General features: G+C 34.4%; 4 protein-coding genes and 1 long non-coding RNA gene across 6 annotated transcripts; 4 read left to right on the top strand and 1 right to left on the bottom strand.

Annotated features, from left to right (window-relative positions):
- LOC104699864 lies at positions 1034-2304 on the top strand. The gene is made up of 4 exons (XM_010415259.2): positions 1034-1408; positions 1544-1702; positions 1787-1895; positions 1985-2304. The coding sequence occupies exons 1-4, from the start codon at positions 1073-1075 to the stop codon at positions 2194-2196; spliced, it is 816 nt and encodes a 271-aa protein (XP_010413561.1). The 5' UTR covers positions 1034-1072; the 3' UTR covers positions 2197-2304.
- Positions 5325-7743, top strand: LOC104704188. The gene is made up of 2 exons (XR_002032628.1): positions 5325-7133; positions 7270-7743. It is a non-coding gene; the product is annotated as an uncharacterized LOC104704188 (long non-coding RNA).
- Positions 8668-10098, top strand: LOC104699863. Its single transcript, XM_010415258.2, has 4 exons — positions 8668-9060; positions 9232-9390; positions 9500-9608; positions 9799-10098. The coding sequence occupies exons 1-4, from the start codon at positions 8722-8724 to the stop codon at positions 9990-9992; spliced, it is 801 nt and encodes a 266-aa protein (XP_010413560.1). The 5' UTR covers positions 8668-8721; the 3' UTR covers positions 9993-10098.
- LOC104699862 (myb-related protein 305-like) lies at positions 10225-11385 on the bottom strand. Its single transcript, XM_010415257.2, has 3 exons — positions 11177-11385; positions 10814-11081; positions 10225-10732 (listed from the first exon to the last, which is right to left on the bottom strand). Exons 1-3 carry the CDS (start codon positions 11383-11385, stop codon positions 10280-10282), a joined length of 930 nt encoding a protein of 309 aa, XP_010413559.2. The 3' UTR covers positions 10225-10279.
- Positions 12234-14703, top strand: LOC104699860 (UPF0481 protein At3g47200-like). Of its 2 annotated transcripts, XM_010415253.2 has the most exons (4): positions 12234-13325; positions 13472-13742; positions 13950-14024; positions 14218-14703. In XM_010415253.2, the coding sequence occupies exons 1-3, from the start codon at positions 12284-12286 to the stop codon at positions 13978-13980; spliced, it is 1344 nt and encodes a 447-aa protein (XP_010413555.1). In that variant the 5' UTR covers positions 12234-12283; the 3' UTR covers positions 13981-14024; positions 14218-14703. The 2 variants fall into 2 exon arrangements, with proteins under 2 accessions (XP_010413555.1, XP_019082907.1); XM_019227362.1 differs by lacking the exons at positions 13950-14024; positions 14218-14703 and having other exon boundaries at positions 13472-13905.

Genomic DNA, 15415 nt, shown 5'->3' with positions numbered 1-15415 from the left:
GATAGGTTTAGTTATGTAATCAGGTTATAATCGGTTAGTAATCCGGTTTAATAGGGTTTAATTTGGTTAATAAGGTTTGTGGTTGGTTAATCAAAACAGTAAACCGTTATAACCAAAACGATGAGAAATTTGATGAGAAGTTTAAGTTTGATGGGGAAATAGGCGGAGAAGTATGGATTCGGGGGAAATAATCGGAAGATATAAGTCCGAAGAAGAACTAGTAAGAAAGCAAAGATCGATGGGGAACTGGCACAATATGATAGTTCCGAAGAAGAAATAGTACGTCGGTCCGGAGTAGTTTAACGATCAAGTATTATTAATAATAATCCAGCAATATTTTATTTATACTTTTTATACAATGACCACAGGCTTGCTTCGTCACTCCATTAATCATCAGTTCATCACCTCCACTCGCTTTAGTCCCTTGTTTTATCCATCCAACTCTAGATGCAGTAAAACCAAAATTTTAAGGGTTAATAACAGCATTTAGACTGTTTGGACTAGTTTTTACATATTGGTCCTTTGGTTATGCATTTATTACATTTAGTAAGAAGAGATTTACTAGTGGACCTTTTATATTCTAAAGTAAAAATAAACTAATAAATCATCCAAAAGGTGAACCATATAGCTTAATTCTGTAAATTGTCAAAATCTAACAACAAAACAATAGGTTAACTTTGTTAAATATAATCCCATTATTAGCCGTTAGAATGTAGTATTATGTTCATGCTTAACGCTGTAAAAGGTTTTAGTTAGGAGTTCAATTGATGTTTTTGTATCTATTATATCGGATCATTCGTAGTGGTTTCTTATCATGTTGGATTTTTTATAGATGTAAAGTTCCTAGTACTATCAAGTCAACGAGCGAGTCGTGTGTTTAAGAATAAACTTAGTAACTTTCTTGTGTTATAAGCTAGCTTCCTCGCAATTTCCTAGTGTGGAAAAAGATATCCCATTGCACTTCCTTAACAAGTTTAACGTAAAACAGAAGGAACTCAAATACTCTTCTTGCATCTTTATGTATATAAATACATCCCATTTCTACTGCCAAAGGCCACACAGAGAAAGAACAATGGAGTCTGCTAAATCATTAAACACCTATAGCCACCAAAATGTCATCGTGATGCGTCACGGTGATCGACTCGACCGTTTCGAGTCACTCTGGACTTCAAAAGCTGAGAGACCGTGGGATACACCGCTTGCTCAGGACGGTATGGATCGTGCCTTTAGAACCGGTCAGAGAATCCGGTCTCAGATTGGGTTTCCGATTCACCGTGTCTTCGTCTCCCCTTTCCTACGCTGCATCCAGACCGCTTCCGAAGTCGTTGCCGCTCTCTCTGCCGTCGATTTAGATCCCAAAGCCATGTCGTCTAAAGACGTCCTTTGCATGGACAACGCTAAGCTCAAGGTCAGTCAAAATATCGCTCTATATATTTGTTGAAAGGACCAGACCTAAGTTTGTAGTCTAGTGCATGGTTTTATGGTTTATGCTAGAAAAAGAGATGCTTTGTGCTTATTATATGCCTTGTTTCCTCTGCTTCAGGTATCAATTGAATTTGGATTGTGTGAGGTACTGAACACAAGCTGTATGGAGATTGAAGTTGTTCCCGAAGATGGGAAATTTGATTTCAAGATTTCAGATCTTGAAGCTATGTTTCCTAAGGGAACAGTGGAGTCTAATGTGGATATGGTTTATAAAGAGGTGATATATTTTTTCTTTCTATATATTTTATTTTGTGTGACGAGATATATATAAACTTAATTTATATATTTCTGAATTCCTTAGTTGCCACAATGGGGAGAATCTTCACAAGGGTTCAAGGATCGATATTTTGATACAGTGAAGGCTCTCGCTGATAAGTACCCTTCTGAGAACTTGCTCATTGTCACTCATTGTAAGCAAAAACAGGTTTTTTTTTCTTTGTTTAGTTTTAAATCAAAACTGACTTTTTTCTAATCTTTGTGGGTGGAAAATTAATTGCAGGGGGAGGAGTAAGTGTTGCACTTTACAACTACTTCAAAGATGCAACTAAGTACATGGTAGATTATTGTGGTTCTGTTGAAATGAGAAGGCAGATTTTGAATAGTGATGATGATGGGTTTGCCAAATTTGAGGTGGTTACTAGTCATGGAGTGTCTTACAAGGACAACAACTGCCCAATCCATGATCATGTTGTAAGCCAATCTCCGGTTTAGCTGGTTTGTTTGTGAACATTTTTGGTTTCACTCTTTTTTATTCAATATACAGTAAAACCTCTATAAATTAATACTCTATAAATTAATAAATTTTGCTGGTCCCAAGTCGGGCCAGTGTAAAAATTAACAATATTCGATAAGATAATAAGATAATAATTTTTTTGAAATCTCAATGTAAAATATGGTCCCAATAATATCATAAATTAATAATCATGTAAATTTTATATATATATATATATATACTGATATAGAACATTTGTAATGTTGTATTTTCAAACTATAATGATATCTTTAAAATATTTTATAACATGTCATACAAATAATTAAATTTTAAAGTTTTAATTTTTAGATATGCATCATTTACAATTTGATAATTAGACAGATTATTAAAATATGAGAATTAATATTATTATTATTCATAAATTTGAATTTATGTATGTCATGTGTATAAGTCAATTTGTTTATAGTATTTGTAATTTATTGTCAATAATGCTTTATAAATATTACAAGTTCAATTCCTAAACCATAAAATTTATAACATCCGAAAGTTTAATCTTATTTTGCTATAATTGTTCCAATTCATAATTTAAAAAAAACAATTAAAAATATATCTATAAATTAATATCACTATAAATTAATAAAATATCTTGCTCCCAACATTATTAATTTATAGAAGTTTTACTGTATACGCTTATATGATGATGTTACAATGTTGACCAAAAAAAGAAAGTATTATGATGTTTAGAAAGTATCCCAACCATCTAAGTTTATATATTTTATTATTAGTAAGTAAATTTTGCATTAATTTATTTTGCTTAGAATATTATATATATAGTAGTTTTTTTTCCTTTTATGAGATTAATATTAAAATATTTAATTGTTAAAATTACATTAACTTGAAAAAAGATTGAACAAGTGATGCCAAACTTACGAACCAAAGACAATGCAATGGATATGACACCAAGCTCGATTATTCTTCATTGTATTGCAATTTAACAATCAAATTTCTTTTATTAACCCGACCATCTAAGTTTATATATTTTATTAGTAGTAAAATTTATATTAACTTATTTTGTTTAGAATATTATATATATAGTAGTTTTCTTCCTTTTATGAAATTAATATTAAGATATTTAAGTGTTAAAATTATATTAACTTGAAAAAAGATTGAAAAAGTGATGCCAAACTTACGAACCAAAGACACCAAACTCGGTTATTCTTCATTGTATTGCAATTTAACACTCAAATTTCTTTTATTAATCAGACCATCTAAGTTTATATATTTTATTATTAGTGAGTAAATTGTGTATTAATTTATTTTGTTTAGAATATAATATATACAGTAGTTTTTTTCCTTTTATGAAATTAATATTAAGATATTTAAGTGTTAAAATTACATTAACTTGAAAAAAGATTGAACAAGTGATGCCAAACTTACGAACCAAAGACGATGCAATGGATAGGACACCAAGCTCGATTATTCTTCATTGTATTGCAATTTAATAATCATATTTCTTTTATTAATCCCAACCATCTAAGTTTATATATTTTATTATTAGTGAGTAAATTTTTTTTGTTTAGAATATTATATATATAGTAGTTTTCTTCCTTTTATGAAATTAATATTAAGATATTTAAGTGTTAAAATTACATTAACTTGAAAAAAGATTGAACAAGTGATGCCAAACTTACGAACCAAAGACGATGCAATGGATAGGACACCAAACTCAGTTATTCTTCATTGTATTGCAATTTAACAATCAAAATTCTTTTATTAACCCGACCATCTAAGTTTATATATTTTATTATTAGTAAATTTTATATTAATTTATTTTGTTTAGAATATTATATATATAGTAGTTTTCTTCCTTTTATGAAATTAATATTAAGATATTTAAGTGTTAAAATTACATTAACTTGAAAAAAGATTGAACAAGTGATGCCAAACTTACGAACCAAAGACGATGCAATGGATAGGACACCAAGCTCGATTATTCTTCATTGTATTGCAATTTAACACTCAAATTTCTTTTATTAATCCGACCATCTAAGTTTATATATTTTATTATTAGTGAGTAAATTGTGTATTAATTTATTTTGTTTAGAATATTATATATATAGTAGTTTTCTTTCCTTTATGAAATTAATATTAAGATATTTAAGTGTTAAAATTACATTAACTTGAAAAAAGATTGAACAAGTGATGTCAAACTTATGAACCAAAGACGATGCAATGGAGAGGACACCAAGCTCGTTTATTCTTCATTGTATTGCAATTTAATAATCAAATTTCTTTTATTAATCCCAACCATCTAAGTTTATATATTTCATTATTATTGAGTTAATTTTGTATTAATTTATTTTGTTTAGAATATAATATATACATTAGTTTTTTTCCTTTTATGAAATTAATATTAAGATATTTAAGTGTTAAATTACTTTAACTTGAAAAAAGATTGAACAAGTGATGCCAAACTTACGAACTAAAGACGATGCAATGGATAGGACACCAAGCTCGATTATTTTTCATTGTATTGCAATTTAATAATCAAATTTCTTTTATTAATCTGACAGTCTAAGTTTATATATTTTATTATTAGTGAGTAAATTTTGCATTAATTTATTTTGTTTAGAATAGTAGTTTTCTTCCTTTTATGAAATTAATATTAAGATATTTAATTGTTAAAATTACATTAACTTGAAAAAAGATTAAACAAGTGATGCATTTTGGTTTTTAAGTGTTAAGTGTTAAGATTACATTAAACATTAAGGGTTAGATGTTAAGGGTTAAAATTACATTAACTTGAAAAAAGATTGAACAAGTGATGTCAAACTTACAAACCAAATACGATGCAATAACGAATCAAGCTCGATTATTCTTCATTCTATTGTAATTTAACACTTAAAATTCTTTTACTACCCGACTATATAAGATCATATTTTAATTAATGAATGATTTTTTTGTATTTTTTTAAAATTTATGAATAATTTTGGTATTTATTTCCTTAATTATTATATAATTCAAATATTATGCATTGTGAATGTTGTGTGACTTACCTGAATCAAGTAGAGCGAATGAGAAAACCCGAAGCACTCTTTAGTCTTTACGCGCATCCAAATCCAAATAGACCTGCAAATTTTCCATGAGATGCGTAAATAAATAGATGTTTTGATAGTAATAGTATATTACATCAAGTTTAAAAAGCATATACCAAAACTGAAATCCAAAGAAATATATAAAAAAAACAATTCTTCATTTACACATCATCATCATTATTTATTATTTCTACTAGCCTACTGATATAACACGTCAACACATATTACATCCTATATACTCATTCATATACATATATCAACATCAATATAACCTACAGACAATAAGCACACAAGTCGATACAAAATACATACATAGTTCATCCTATTATTGACTAGAGAAAATCATCAGTAGTAGTTTAGTAGAGAATTGGTGAGAGAGTCAAACATACCTCAATCAAATTATGGAAACAGAGGAAACCAACCCAGTTTATTGACTTGTATATTGCAACCTACAAAATAAAATTCCATATTGCAAATTTATAATCGATCACACGCATGATAATATATAAACGAATTTTGAAATTCTATAGTTAAAGATCCAACTTGAACCGGAGACCAGACCCGAGAACGGTGACGTAATTTGATCAAGGCGAGACCTTTAGTAGCTAGCTTGCTTGCACCCGATCTGAAACCATGAGAATAAACAAAACAAAAAAAAGTCAGAAAGAATGAACAGAGACCCTAAGCTATAGACTCCAGCAGTTGAATTAGATACTACGGTGAGAGAGATAAAGATAGAGAGAGAACGAACCTATGAGAGCGTTGATAGATCGGACCGAAGCTTAGCATATTCACGAACCATCCAGAAATAATACCACCGCAGCCATGATGATGAAGAAACTATGTATTTAGAAACAGAGGAACTTAGGACTCGAGTAAGAGAGAGAGATGATTCTAGATCGTTTTAGGGTTTTTTTTTCCTTTCTCCTAACTTTGATATCGAGAATACGAGAACCGTATTTAAAGAGAAGAGGTAAGGGGTTAATTAATTAAATTTGATCTTTTAATTTACAAAAATACTACCGTTACATACATACACTGTTACACCGTTTTAAAAAAGTTACCGTTCATATAACGTTCTTATTTGTTGACTTGTTGTAAAAAGGAAAAACACCAGTCACGCCGAACCGGATTAAACCGAAGTTAGCCGTCTCGATTCAGTCTTTTTATTGAAATCCTTAATTTGTGGTTACTATAGTCATGGACCACACAACGTCCCAATCCATATCCATGATCGTGTTATAAGCCAACCAAATCAAATAGGTTAAGCTGGTTTTGTCCATTACAGCTTAATTAGATTAGATCCTTTTGATAAAATAATAAAAATATTATATTATATAACCTTTTCGAGTAAAACTCAAAATAAAATAAAAAACGAGACAATGTATTATACAATTACTTCCAACGTACTCTCAAAGGTCACACCAGGAACAATCAGAGCAAGAGCAACAATGGAGTCTGCTACTAAACCTAAACCCCGATGGCTACCAAAATATCTTGATGATGCGTCACGGTGATCGCATTGACAAAGTCGATCCACTCTGGCTCGATACAGCCGCCAGACCATGGGATCCTCCCCTCGTTCAAGACGGTATGGTTCGAGCGTTTCAAACTGGTCAACGGATTCGATCTCAGATCCACTTTCCGATTCACCGCGTTTTCGTCTCCCCTTTCGTCCGCTGCGTTCAGACTGCTTCCGAAGCTATCGCTGCTCTGTCCGCCGTCGTTTTAGATGCCGCAATGGGAAGAGCCAGTGGAAGGATGTACAGATCGATTTCTTAATTTGATAAAGACTCTTGCTGATAAGTATCCTTCTGAGAACTTGCTCTTAATCACTCACGGTATACTACACATTCTTTACTTTTTATCCGTATCAATCTCTCATTCTTTCTGCCTCGTTTCCTTATGAGTCTTATGAGTATAGTCACTAGTCAGCCCCTTTCTTCAATCAATTCATGTTTTGCTGGGAAAATGCAGGGAAGGACAACATTTGCAACCTTTGAAGGCGTAGATGTGTACGACGTAGAATATTGTGCTTGTGCTGAACTGAGAAGACAGGTCTTGAGTAAAGATGGATCTATTATAGCTGGAGGAGACTTCGAGGTGATTACAAGTCTTAGTCAAAGTGGAATCAAGTACAATTCCTTGAGTACCACAGACCAAACTTCTGTTTAACTCAATTGTGTGTGTGTTCCGGATGATCATGGCACTAGAAAGCCAGATATGGTTATCTAGAAACTTCTGGTTAACAGGACATGACCTTCACTACAAATGGGAACGTTACGCATACAACAAGAACAGTATTGTAGTCATACCAAGGAAAAAAAGGCTGATGTCATTCATTCAACCTTTAGTTTTTAACTCATGGATTTGTGGGAACTTATGTGTTGTTTCATTGAATAAGCCAATAAAACTTTTTAACTGAACGAGTAAACTTAACGTCAAATTAAAGACATATTCTCAGTATTTTACTATGACTTCACGCTAAGCAGAATAATTCATCCTTATTTTTGCGAATAACTTTTTGGAATTTGTCTATCTAACAAATGATTTCTAAATATGATTGGTCAAGTCAAACTATATTAAATAAGATTTTACGAAAGTCATTAGCGTGGGGTTTGTGACCAACTACCCCCTCCATTAAGGAATTGTTCGAATTCTAATTAAACTAGTTAAAATAAGTTGCAAATCATATGATATGACAGGGAGATATTAACATCCAGATTGTGTTAAGTAATCGGGTCACTATATTGCATCATCCCATTTAGTTTATTTGAAAGATCAGAGCCTTGTTTTGTCACGTCATTCAATTCATCACCAGTTCACCACACACCTATACATGTATTTGCTTCTTCTTTTTTGTTTACCCAATCTTTCTTTCTAAAACAAAAGCTAACAATATATATTATCTTCGTTTTGTTCACAAATATATATTATCTTCTTCTAAAAAATGAATGACTAGTCGTTAATACGATGTCGACATATGTATATCAGTATATGTGTAAGTTCATCGATAGAGACAAAGTATCAAATAAGTAGTTTTCCAAGTCATATTGTATACTATATCCTGCTTTTGTTTAGTGCGGTAATACAATTTGCATTTACAACAACAAAATGTTTATAGCACTTTTTCCAATACAAAAAAAAAAAAAAAATATTATTGTGTAATGGTGCTATGAACACATCATATTCTCGAATGAGAAAAAACCTTTGCAGTTTCCTAGTCTTTTGAAAAAGATCACAGTTGTTATAAAAAACAATTAATTTAAGGGTATTTCTCAACAATTTACTAGGAGTGGCACTTATTAATGTTATGAGTTATGACATATCCACAAACATTAAAAAGGAAAAAAAAATATAATTCCCCTTATAAATACGAATCCATAACAGTCGCATTAAACCGAAGAGAAAGAAGAAGAAACAAAAACAATGGAGTCTCCCAAATCTAACGTTGATGATGGCAGCTACCAAAACATCTTTGTGATGCGTCACGGTGATCGAATCGACAATTTCGAGCCACTCTGGGTTTCAACAGCCGAGAGACCTTGGGATCCTCCTCTCGTTCAAGACGGTATGATTCGAGCGTTTCGTACCGGTCAAAGGATCCGATCTCAGATCGCGTTCCCGATTCACCGCGTCTTCGTCTCCCCTTTTCTCCGATGCGTCCAGACTGCTTCTGAAGTCGTCGCTGCTCTCTCCGCAGACATTGTCGATCCCAACGCCATGTCTTCCCAAGACGTCCCTTCCATTGATACATCTAACCTCAAGGTCAGATCATCTTAATAAACCACAAAAGTCTTCATTTTTTTTTTGTTGAGTTTCAAATTTTTGTAGTCTAGGAAGTTGAATCGAACTGCGGTAACCATGATCGTTCTCTGTTGTACTAGTAGTATAAGATCAAATCAGCTGAGATGTTTATTATGTTTGCTTCTTTCTCAGGTTTCTATTGAGCTTGGTTTGTGTGAGATGCTGAACGCAGTGGCTATAAGGCGTGAGTTTGCTCCTAAAGATGGAAACTTTGACTTTAGTATTTCAGATCTTGAAGCTATGTTTCCTGAGGGAATGGTGGATCATAATGTGGATATGGTTTATAAAGAGGTGCTTTTTTACTCTCTCTTAGGACCTTTTCAAGTTTTGATTTTTTTTGCATTGGTTTCTTTTTTTATACGTTGGTCAAAAACTTGATCCTTGGTTTCCTTCTGTTCAGTTGCCAAAATGGGAAGAGTCTGTTGAAGGCTGCAGAGATCGATATGTTAAAGTTGTAAAAGCTCTTGCTGATAAGTATCCTTCAGAGAATTTGCTCTTAGTCACTCACGGTATGCAAGTCTCTGACTTTTAGTTTCCACATCGATTTGTTTTTAACTTGTTGTGTATCTGTAAAATAACTCTTGTATTGATCAATTTCAATCCGTCTTAACTCAGTCAGATGTTAATCAGTTCCCTTCTCTGATGAACTATGTGCAGTTTCAATGTTGTTACCTTCTAAACCTCTTTTGAAATTTTCAGGGGAAGGAGTTGGAACTACATTTTCAACGTTCTATAAAGATACAACTGTGTATGAAGTAGACTACTGTGCTTATGTTGAATTGAGAAGAGAGATTTCAAGTAAAGATGGGTCTGCTAAAGCTGGGGAGTATGAGGTGGTTTTGAGTCATGGTAAAGCTGGAATTAGGTTCAGTCATGATCCTGCCCAGTCATAAGCCAATCACCGGTTTAGTCAATTTGTCTTCAGTGTCCTCTGTTTCTGTACTTTTGATTGTATTTGAACTGCTTTTGTATGAATTACGTTTCAAAGTTTTCATTCAATCGAATAAGATTTTATAAAAAAAAACAATACATCATATTAACAAGGAAGCAAGAATTGTCATTACATAGTTAGATTGTTGCTTGAAACATCTAGAAACAGTTCTTCATAGTTAATAGAACGCATCAAATTAGACCTAAACACAACACAAAGGAAGACCAATCTACAAGCAAGAAGAAGAATCTAAGGAGTCCGGATCGGATCAACTTGATCAAACATGTCAGCAGGGAAATCGTCTAAGAAAACATCAGGTTCTTCATCCTTTGAAACATGTCTGCATCTTCTCGGGGCAGGGGAGGGCTCAAAAAACGGCTGAGGAAGAGCGAACAACGGCTCATAAGAATCAGCAGGTCCAAGTATATCGTAGTAAAAAGGGTCGTCAAGTCTAGCCAAAAGCTCTCTGCTTTCCGGAGAGAAAGGGATAAGAGCTTGCTGATTTGCATCGTTAGGTGAGTCAGAGAACTCAGCTAGAACAAGATCAGTGCCAAAAGTGAAAGGCTGATGCTCTAACTTAATACCCAAATCGGGCAATCTCAAGGCTTTATCATCAACTTGATCAGAAGATGAATAAGGAACCTTCATCAACGATGAAGAAGAAGACACTGTAATCTCTTCTTCCTCAATCAAACCAAAACCCTGAAACCACAAAGTTAAAAAACTCAAAACCCAAAAATAAAGTCAAAAACTTGTGAATTTTGTTGTGAATCATTAGATAACCTGAGTGGGATTGCAAGATTGACGGATTGGTTTGACGTGTTTGCCCTTGCATCGATGAGAAGAAGAAGAGGAAGACTTAGAAGTGGAAGCATCAGAGGAGGAGTTATGAAGAATCCTAGCGAGTCTCTTTTGTCTGCTACTCCAAAAGTTCTTAACATCGTTATCAGTTCTTCCAGGTAAATACGTAGCGATTCTAGCCCATTTGTTCCCAAACTCAGATTGCAACTCTATCACAACCCTCTCTTCATCAGCCGAGAACTTGCATCCACTTCATCCATGAACCCCCAAAACAACAAAACAAAACCCTAAATTTTAAAGCAAACAAAGATCAAAATTGAGCAGAGAGAGGAGAAAGATGAGTACTTTTTGAGATTGGGACGGAGTTTATTGACCCAACGGAGACGACAAGATTTGCCAGTGCGGTGAAGAAGACCTTTGGATCGAATGGAGCTCCAGTCACGAGGACCGTATCTCTTAACATGGTTGATCAATACTTCGTCTTCTTCGGCTTTCCATGGCCCTTTCTTTATCTCTTCCTTCTTATTATTATTATTCGCTTCCATTTTCCTCATCTCTCTAACTCTCACTGATCTCTCTTCTTCTTCTTCTTCTTCTTCTTCTCTTTGGGTTTTGTAGTGACGGTTGGATGCGGTTATCACCCACATTTACCCATTACCCCCTCCACTCTCTCAGTACCCCACTCCCCAAGTTTCTCTCTCTCACATTTCGAATTTGTTAATTTTACTAAACTACCCTCGTGTTTTTTTTACTTACATTATTAGCCCAATACTAAGCCCAAATCAATTGAGCCCGTCTAAGGCCCCCTTTATTTTGTACATGCACGTGGGTTGTGACTACAAATTTTCTTAATCAAGATATATGTGGAGATTAGTGCATTGAATGTGCGTGTGAAAGAGTTGTGCCTCTTTTTTTTTACTCAAAACGTGCCAAATTCTATTTTATATCTCACAAAACAAGAAAACAGAAGAGAATAAAAGAAAGAGAGTAATGTCTTCTTATTATAAGTTGCAATGAGCAAAACGATAACGAATATTAAATTAAAAAATGCTAGAACATGACTGATTTTTTAATACTGTTGATACCAGTCTTGAGCTGTGGGTTTCGAAAGCTGCATCTGATGCCTTCCTCTTTACGGTATTTAATTAACTTATTTGCTTCTCTTTAACCAAAAAACAATGGCTTAACCGGTTCTTTAATCTAAATTAATTTTCTGAATCTAGAAAAAGCAAGTCTAGTTTTCTTTTTGGTCGGAAAAAAGTAAGTATAATTTAACCTGTTTAGGATAAGATTCAGGTTTCGAATCAATTCTGTTTTATAATTTTAATCCGGATTAAGCAACTATGGTCATGAACTCATGGCCTACTTATACCCATCTTTCACTACAAGGGAAATTTCGAACTTAAGTTGTCTTTCTTTCACTATAAACGAGACTTTAAAATTCTCAAGAAAATGGAACGAACCTTGGATCTTGAATCGGGCTCAAACCATGAGTCGACGAAGAAATCACCTGCTCCTGGGATGTGGCGTTTTCCTACAAATCCTGATCTTTGTTGTATCTACAGAGTCCCAAACTGCTTACGTCAAGTAAGCCCGGAAGCATACACGCCTCAACTGGTTCTCATTGGACCTCTTCACCGATCTTTAATATCTCGAGCTCTCAAGTCTCGTGGAGATATCACAAACACGAAGCTCATGGGCTACTTGAACATGGAGGGCCACAAGAAAGTTTACTTGATGGAATTCTCACGAAGGGTTGAAGGGAAGAAAGCAGTCATTGATGGATTCAGGAAGATAATAGAAGAAGACGAAGATCTTATCAGGGCAAGCTACTCTGAATCAACGGCTTGGATTCCATCTCTAGATTTCGTGGACATGATCTTGCACGACTCTGTTTTCATACTAGAGCTCTTTTTGAGGTTTTACGTAAAAGGACCAGAGAAAATAGGGGATCCTCTTATGGACGAGCCTTGTCTTGTACACACAGTCACTGGAGATCTCATCTTGCTCGAGAACCAGCTTCCTTACTTTATCCTCGAGAAACTCTTCGATCCAATAGTTTCAATACTCTCCTCGCACGAGACGTTCCGTGAATTAACCATCACCCATTTTCGAGTCCAAGACAAGATTGGAAACAACTCAAAGTTTAGACATTTTACTGATATGGCAAGGTGTGTGAGGGTGGAGACAGTTCCAGAGCATGGTTATGGGATCTTCAGGCCTATGTATGAAATGTATAATGCGGATAAGCTAGATAACGGGGGAGTGAAATTTGAAGCCGTGGAAGACGAGCTGTCGGTCGAGGTGAAATTCAGCAATGGTGTTTTGAGTATACCATGTTTTTTAGCTGATGACGATGCAGAGATGATACTTAGAAACATAATGGCACTTGAGCAGTGCCATTACCCGTTCAACGCCCACGTATGTAACTACGTCATGTTCTTGGATTTCCTCATCGACACCGAGAAGGACGTCGACTTGCTTGTCGAGAAAGGTACTTAATTAGTAGATTGACCTATTAATATTTCTCTTGTCTATTTGTGTTTGTATCTTCACACTTTGTGTACTTAATTAGTAGCTTGACCTATTAATATTTCTCTTGAGTATCGATTGATTCATTATGGTTTTGGTTATTGTAAGGGATAATAAACAATTGGCTTGGGCAACATCGTACGGTGGCTAAGATGGTGAACAAGCTCTGTCTAGGAGTCATGCATGATGGCTCTTACTATTGTGATATCGCAACGGAAGTAATGGAACACTACAACAACAAATGCAATAAGTCACACGCCATCCTCAGGCGCGTGTATTGCAGCGACCTGTGGACAGGGACAGCTACCGCAGCCGCTACGTGTCTATTGCTGATGACTCTTGTCCAGACGGTGTTTACGATCATTCCAATTATAAAGAAGTGAGAATTCTTTCACCCTTGTTCGAAATATATAGCTAGTACGTAGTGACTAGCTAGATTTGTTGTCCGTTTAAATAATCACTTTATTAATTTCTTGTCCCAAAAATATGATGAAGTTGGTAGAGTTTGATTCGGAGAGTTATCAATAAGCTAATTTGTACTGACTCATTTAACTTTTAACGAAATTAACTTTCTTCTTATGAGTAGGAAAGATCGTCGGAAAGCTTTGAATGTTTAAACTATCGTATACTAGCTACTAGCTACGAATACATGGCAGCAAAGGTAAAAATAATCAGATATCGGCTGTTACTGGACAGCTGTCCAAACAAACGCTAGACAAACTCAGTAACAATCAGGATAATTGACTTTGCACATTAACTTATTTGTTGGACAGCTGTCCAGTAACATCTGAGTGTTTTGTCTATGCTCTTTGCATCGATCGTAACATCTGAGTGTTTTTGTTTTATGGGTGCAGGTGAAAGTGAATTTGCTTTTAAAAGAATCAATTCACAGATTTGCCAATATTATGGTTGCGAAAAAATTAGTAACAGTTGCTGTGCCCTTAGTGAAGAAATGCATTTTAGGACGAAGAAATGCCCTTAGTGAAGAAATGCTGTGCCCCTAGTGAAGAAACCATAGTGAAGAAATGCACAGTAACAGTTGCTGTGCCCTTAGTGAAGAAATGCATTTTAGGACGAAATAAAACCTCAGCATAATCATTGATAAAAAGTCGATGTTTTTCATACACACACAAACGACATTAAAAACAAACTACATTAATTAGCTATCGAGAACCAAAGAGTATGTTTTGGGTCTCATTCAACAACGCTTAGAGGTTCTTCTGGTCTGGGGGATAGGCTTCCCCTCGGCAGATAGTTTTGCCCAAAGGACAACCTGATTCCAACTCCTAAACTCTTTGTCAGCGTCGTCATAGTTGCTATCAGAGATAAAAATTATCATTGATCGTGCTTCACCGTGACTAAAGCACAAGGACGATTTAGGAATCGAAACACAGTAGTATATTTGCAATTTCTTCAACAAAAAAAAAAAGAGAGATAGATAAAACAATTCTAAAATTACCAAGGTCTTCGGTATCAGCCATGGTACTGAAGGACTGATCGAAACATTTAGAGAGAAAGGGGCGGAACAAAGGCAGACGAGAGTTAATCAAAGGCTTACAGCTACGAAATTGACTCATAAACATGGTGTTTTGACAGGAGAAAGAGCCAGCCGGAAACAAAAAAGGAAGACGATAGAGAGTGAGAATTAGGGTTTATGATGTCAATAAAAAAAAATGAAGGGGTATAGCGGTTTTATAGCTACGCATACTACTGACTAAGTCCATAGCTCACTTTCGTAAATGGGCCTTCTTAAAATAAACCCTATAAGAATAAACTAAAAACATACAATCTGATTATATGTATATCGGGCTAAAAGCGGTGTCAGAAGGATATGAAATTATAATCTTTGAACTGGAACGAGAGTTTGGAAGCAGGAAGAAGCAACAACAAGAACGTATGCAGAAACCTTGTTAAGGAGGAAATTTTTAGGGTAAGACATGAACAAAGACTTATCCAGACGGTGTCTTCGATCATTCCAATTATAAAGAAGTGAAACTCTTCACCCATGTTTGAATTATTTAGCTACTAGTACTAGCTAGATTTGTTGTCTGT

The sequence above is a fragment of the Camelina sativa genome, chromosome 7 (assembly GCF_000633955.1).
Source record: "Camelina sativa cultivar DH55 chromosome 7, Cs, whole genome shotgun sequence".
NCBI classification, from domain to species: Eukaryota; Viridiplantae; Streptophyta; class Magnoliopsida; order Brassicales; family Brassicaceae; genus Camelina; species Camelina sativa.
The sequence above is the reverse complement of the archived record's forward strand: the minus strand, read 5'-3'. Positions and strand labels throughout refer to the sequence as shown.

Bases quoted from the DNA above. Each gene is read 5' to 3' on its own strand.
- LOC104699863 (XM_010415258.2), top strand. From the start codon at position 8,722: ATGGAGTCTCCCAAATCTAACGTTGATGATGGCAGCTACCAAAACATC. The intron at 9,061-9,231 runs GTCAGATCATCT...CTTCTTTCTCAG, and splicing joins TTGATACATCTAACCTCAAG to GTTTCTATTGAGCTTGGTTT. The intron at 9,609-9,798 runs GTATGCAAGTCT...TGAAATTTTCAG, and splicing joins TTTGCTCTTAGTCACTCACG to GGGAAGGAGTTGGAACTACA.
- LOC104699862 (XM_010415257.2), bottom strand. From the start codon at position 11,385: ATGAGGAAAATGGAAGCGAATAATAATAATAAGAAGGAAGAGATAAAG. The intron at 11,082-11,176 runs GTACTCATCTTT...TCATGGATGAAG, and splicing joins CTCCGTCCCAATCTCAAAAA to TGGATGCAAGTTCTCGGCTG. The intron at 10,733-10,813 runs GTTATCTAATGA...TTGTGGTTTCAG, and splicing joins AATCTTGCAATCCCACTCAG to GGTTTTGGTTTGATTGAGGA.
- LOC104699864 (XM_010415259.2), top strand. From the start codon at position 1,073: ATGGAGTCTGCTAAATCATTAAACACCTATAGCCACCAAAATGTCATC. The intron at 1,409-1,543 runs GTCAGTCAAAAT...CCTCTGCTTCAG, and splicing joins TGGACAACGCTAAGCTCAAG to GTATCAATTGAATTTGGATT. The intron at 1,703-1,786 runs GTGATATATTTT...TGAATTCCTTAG, and splicing joins TGGATATGGTTTATAAAGAG to TTGCCACAATGGGGAGAATC.
- LOC104699860 (XM_010415253.2), top strand. From the start codon at position 12,284: ATGGAACGAACCTTGGATCTTGAATCGGGCTCAAACCATGAGTCGACG. The intron at 13,326-13,471 runs GTACTTAATTAG...GGTTATTGTAAG, and splicing joins CGACTTGCTTGTCGAGAAAG to GGATAATAAACAATTGGCTT. The intron at 13,743-13,949 runs GTGAGAATTCTT...TCTTATGAGTAG, and splicing joins ATCATTCCAATTATAAAGAA to GAAAGATCGTCGGAAAGCTT.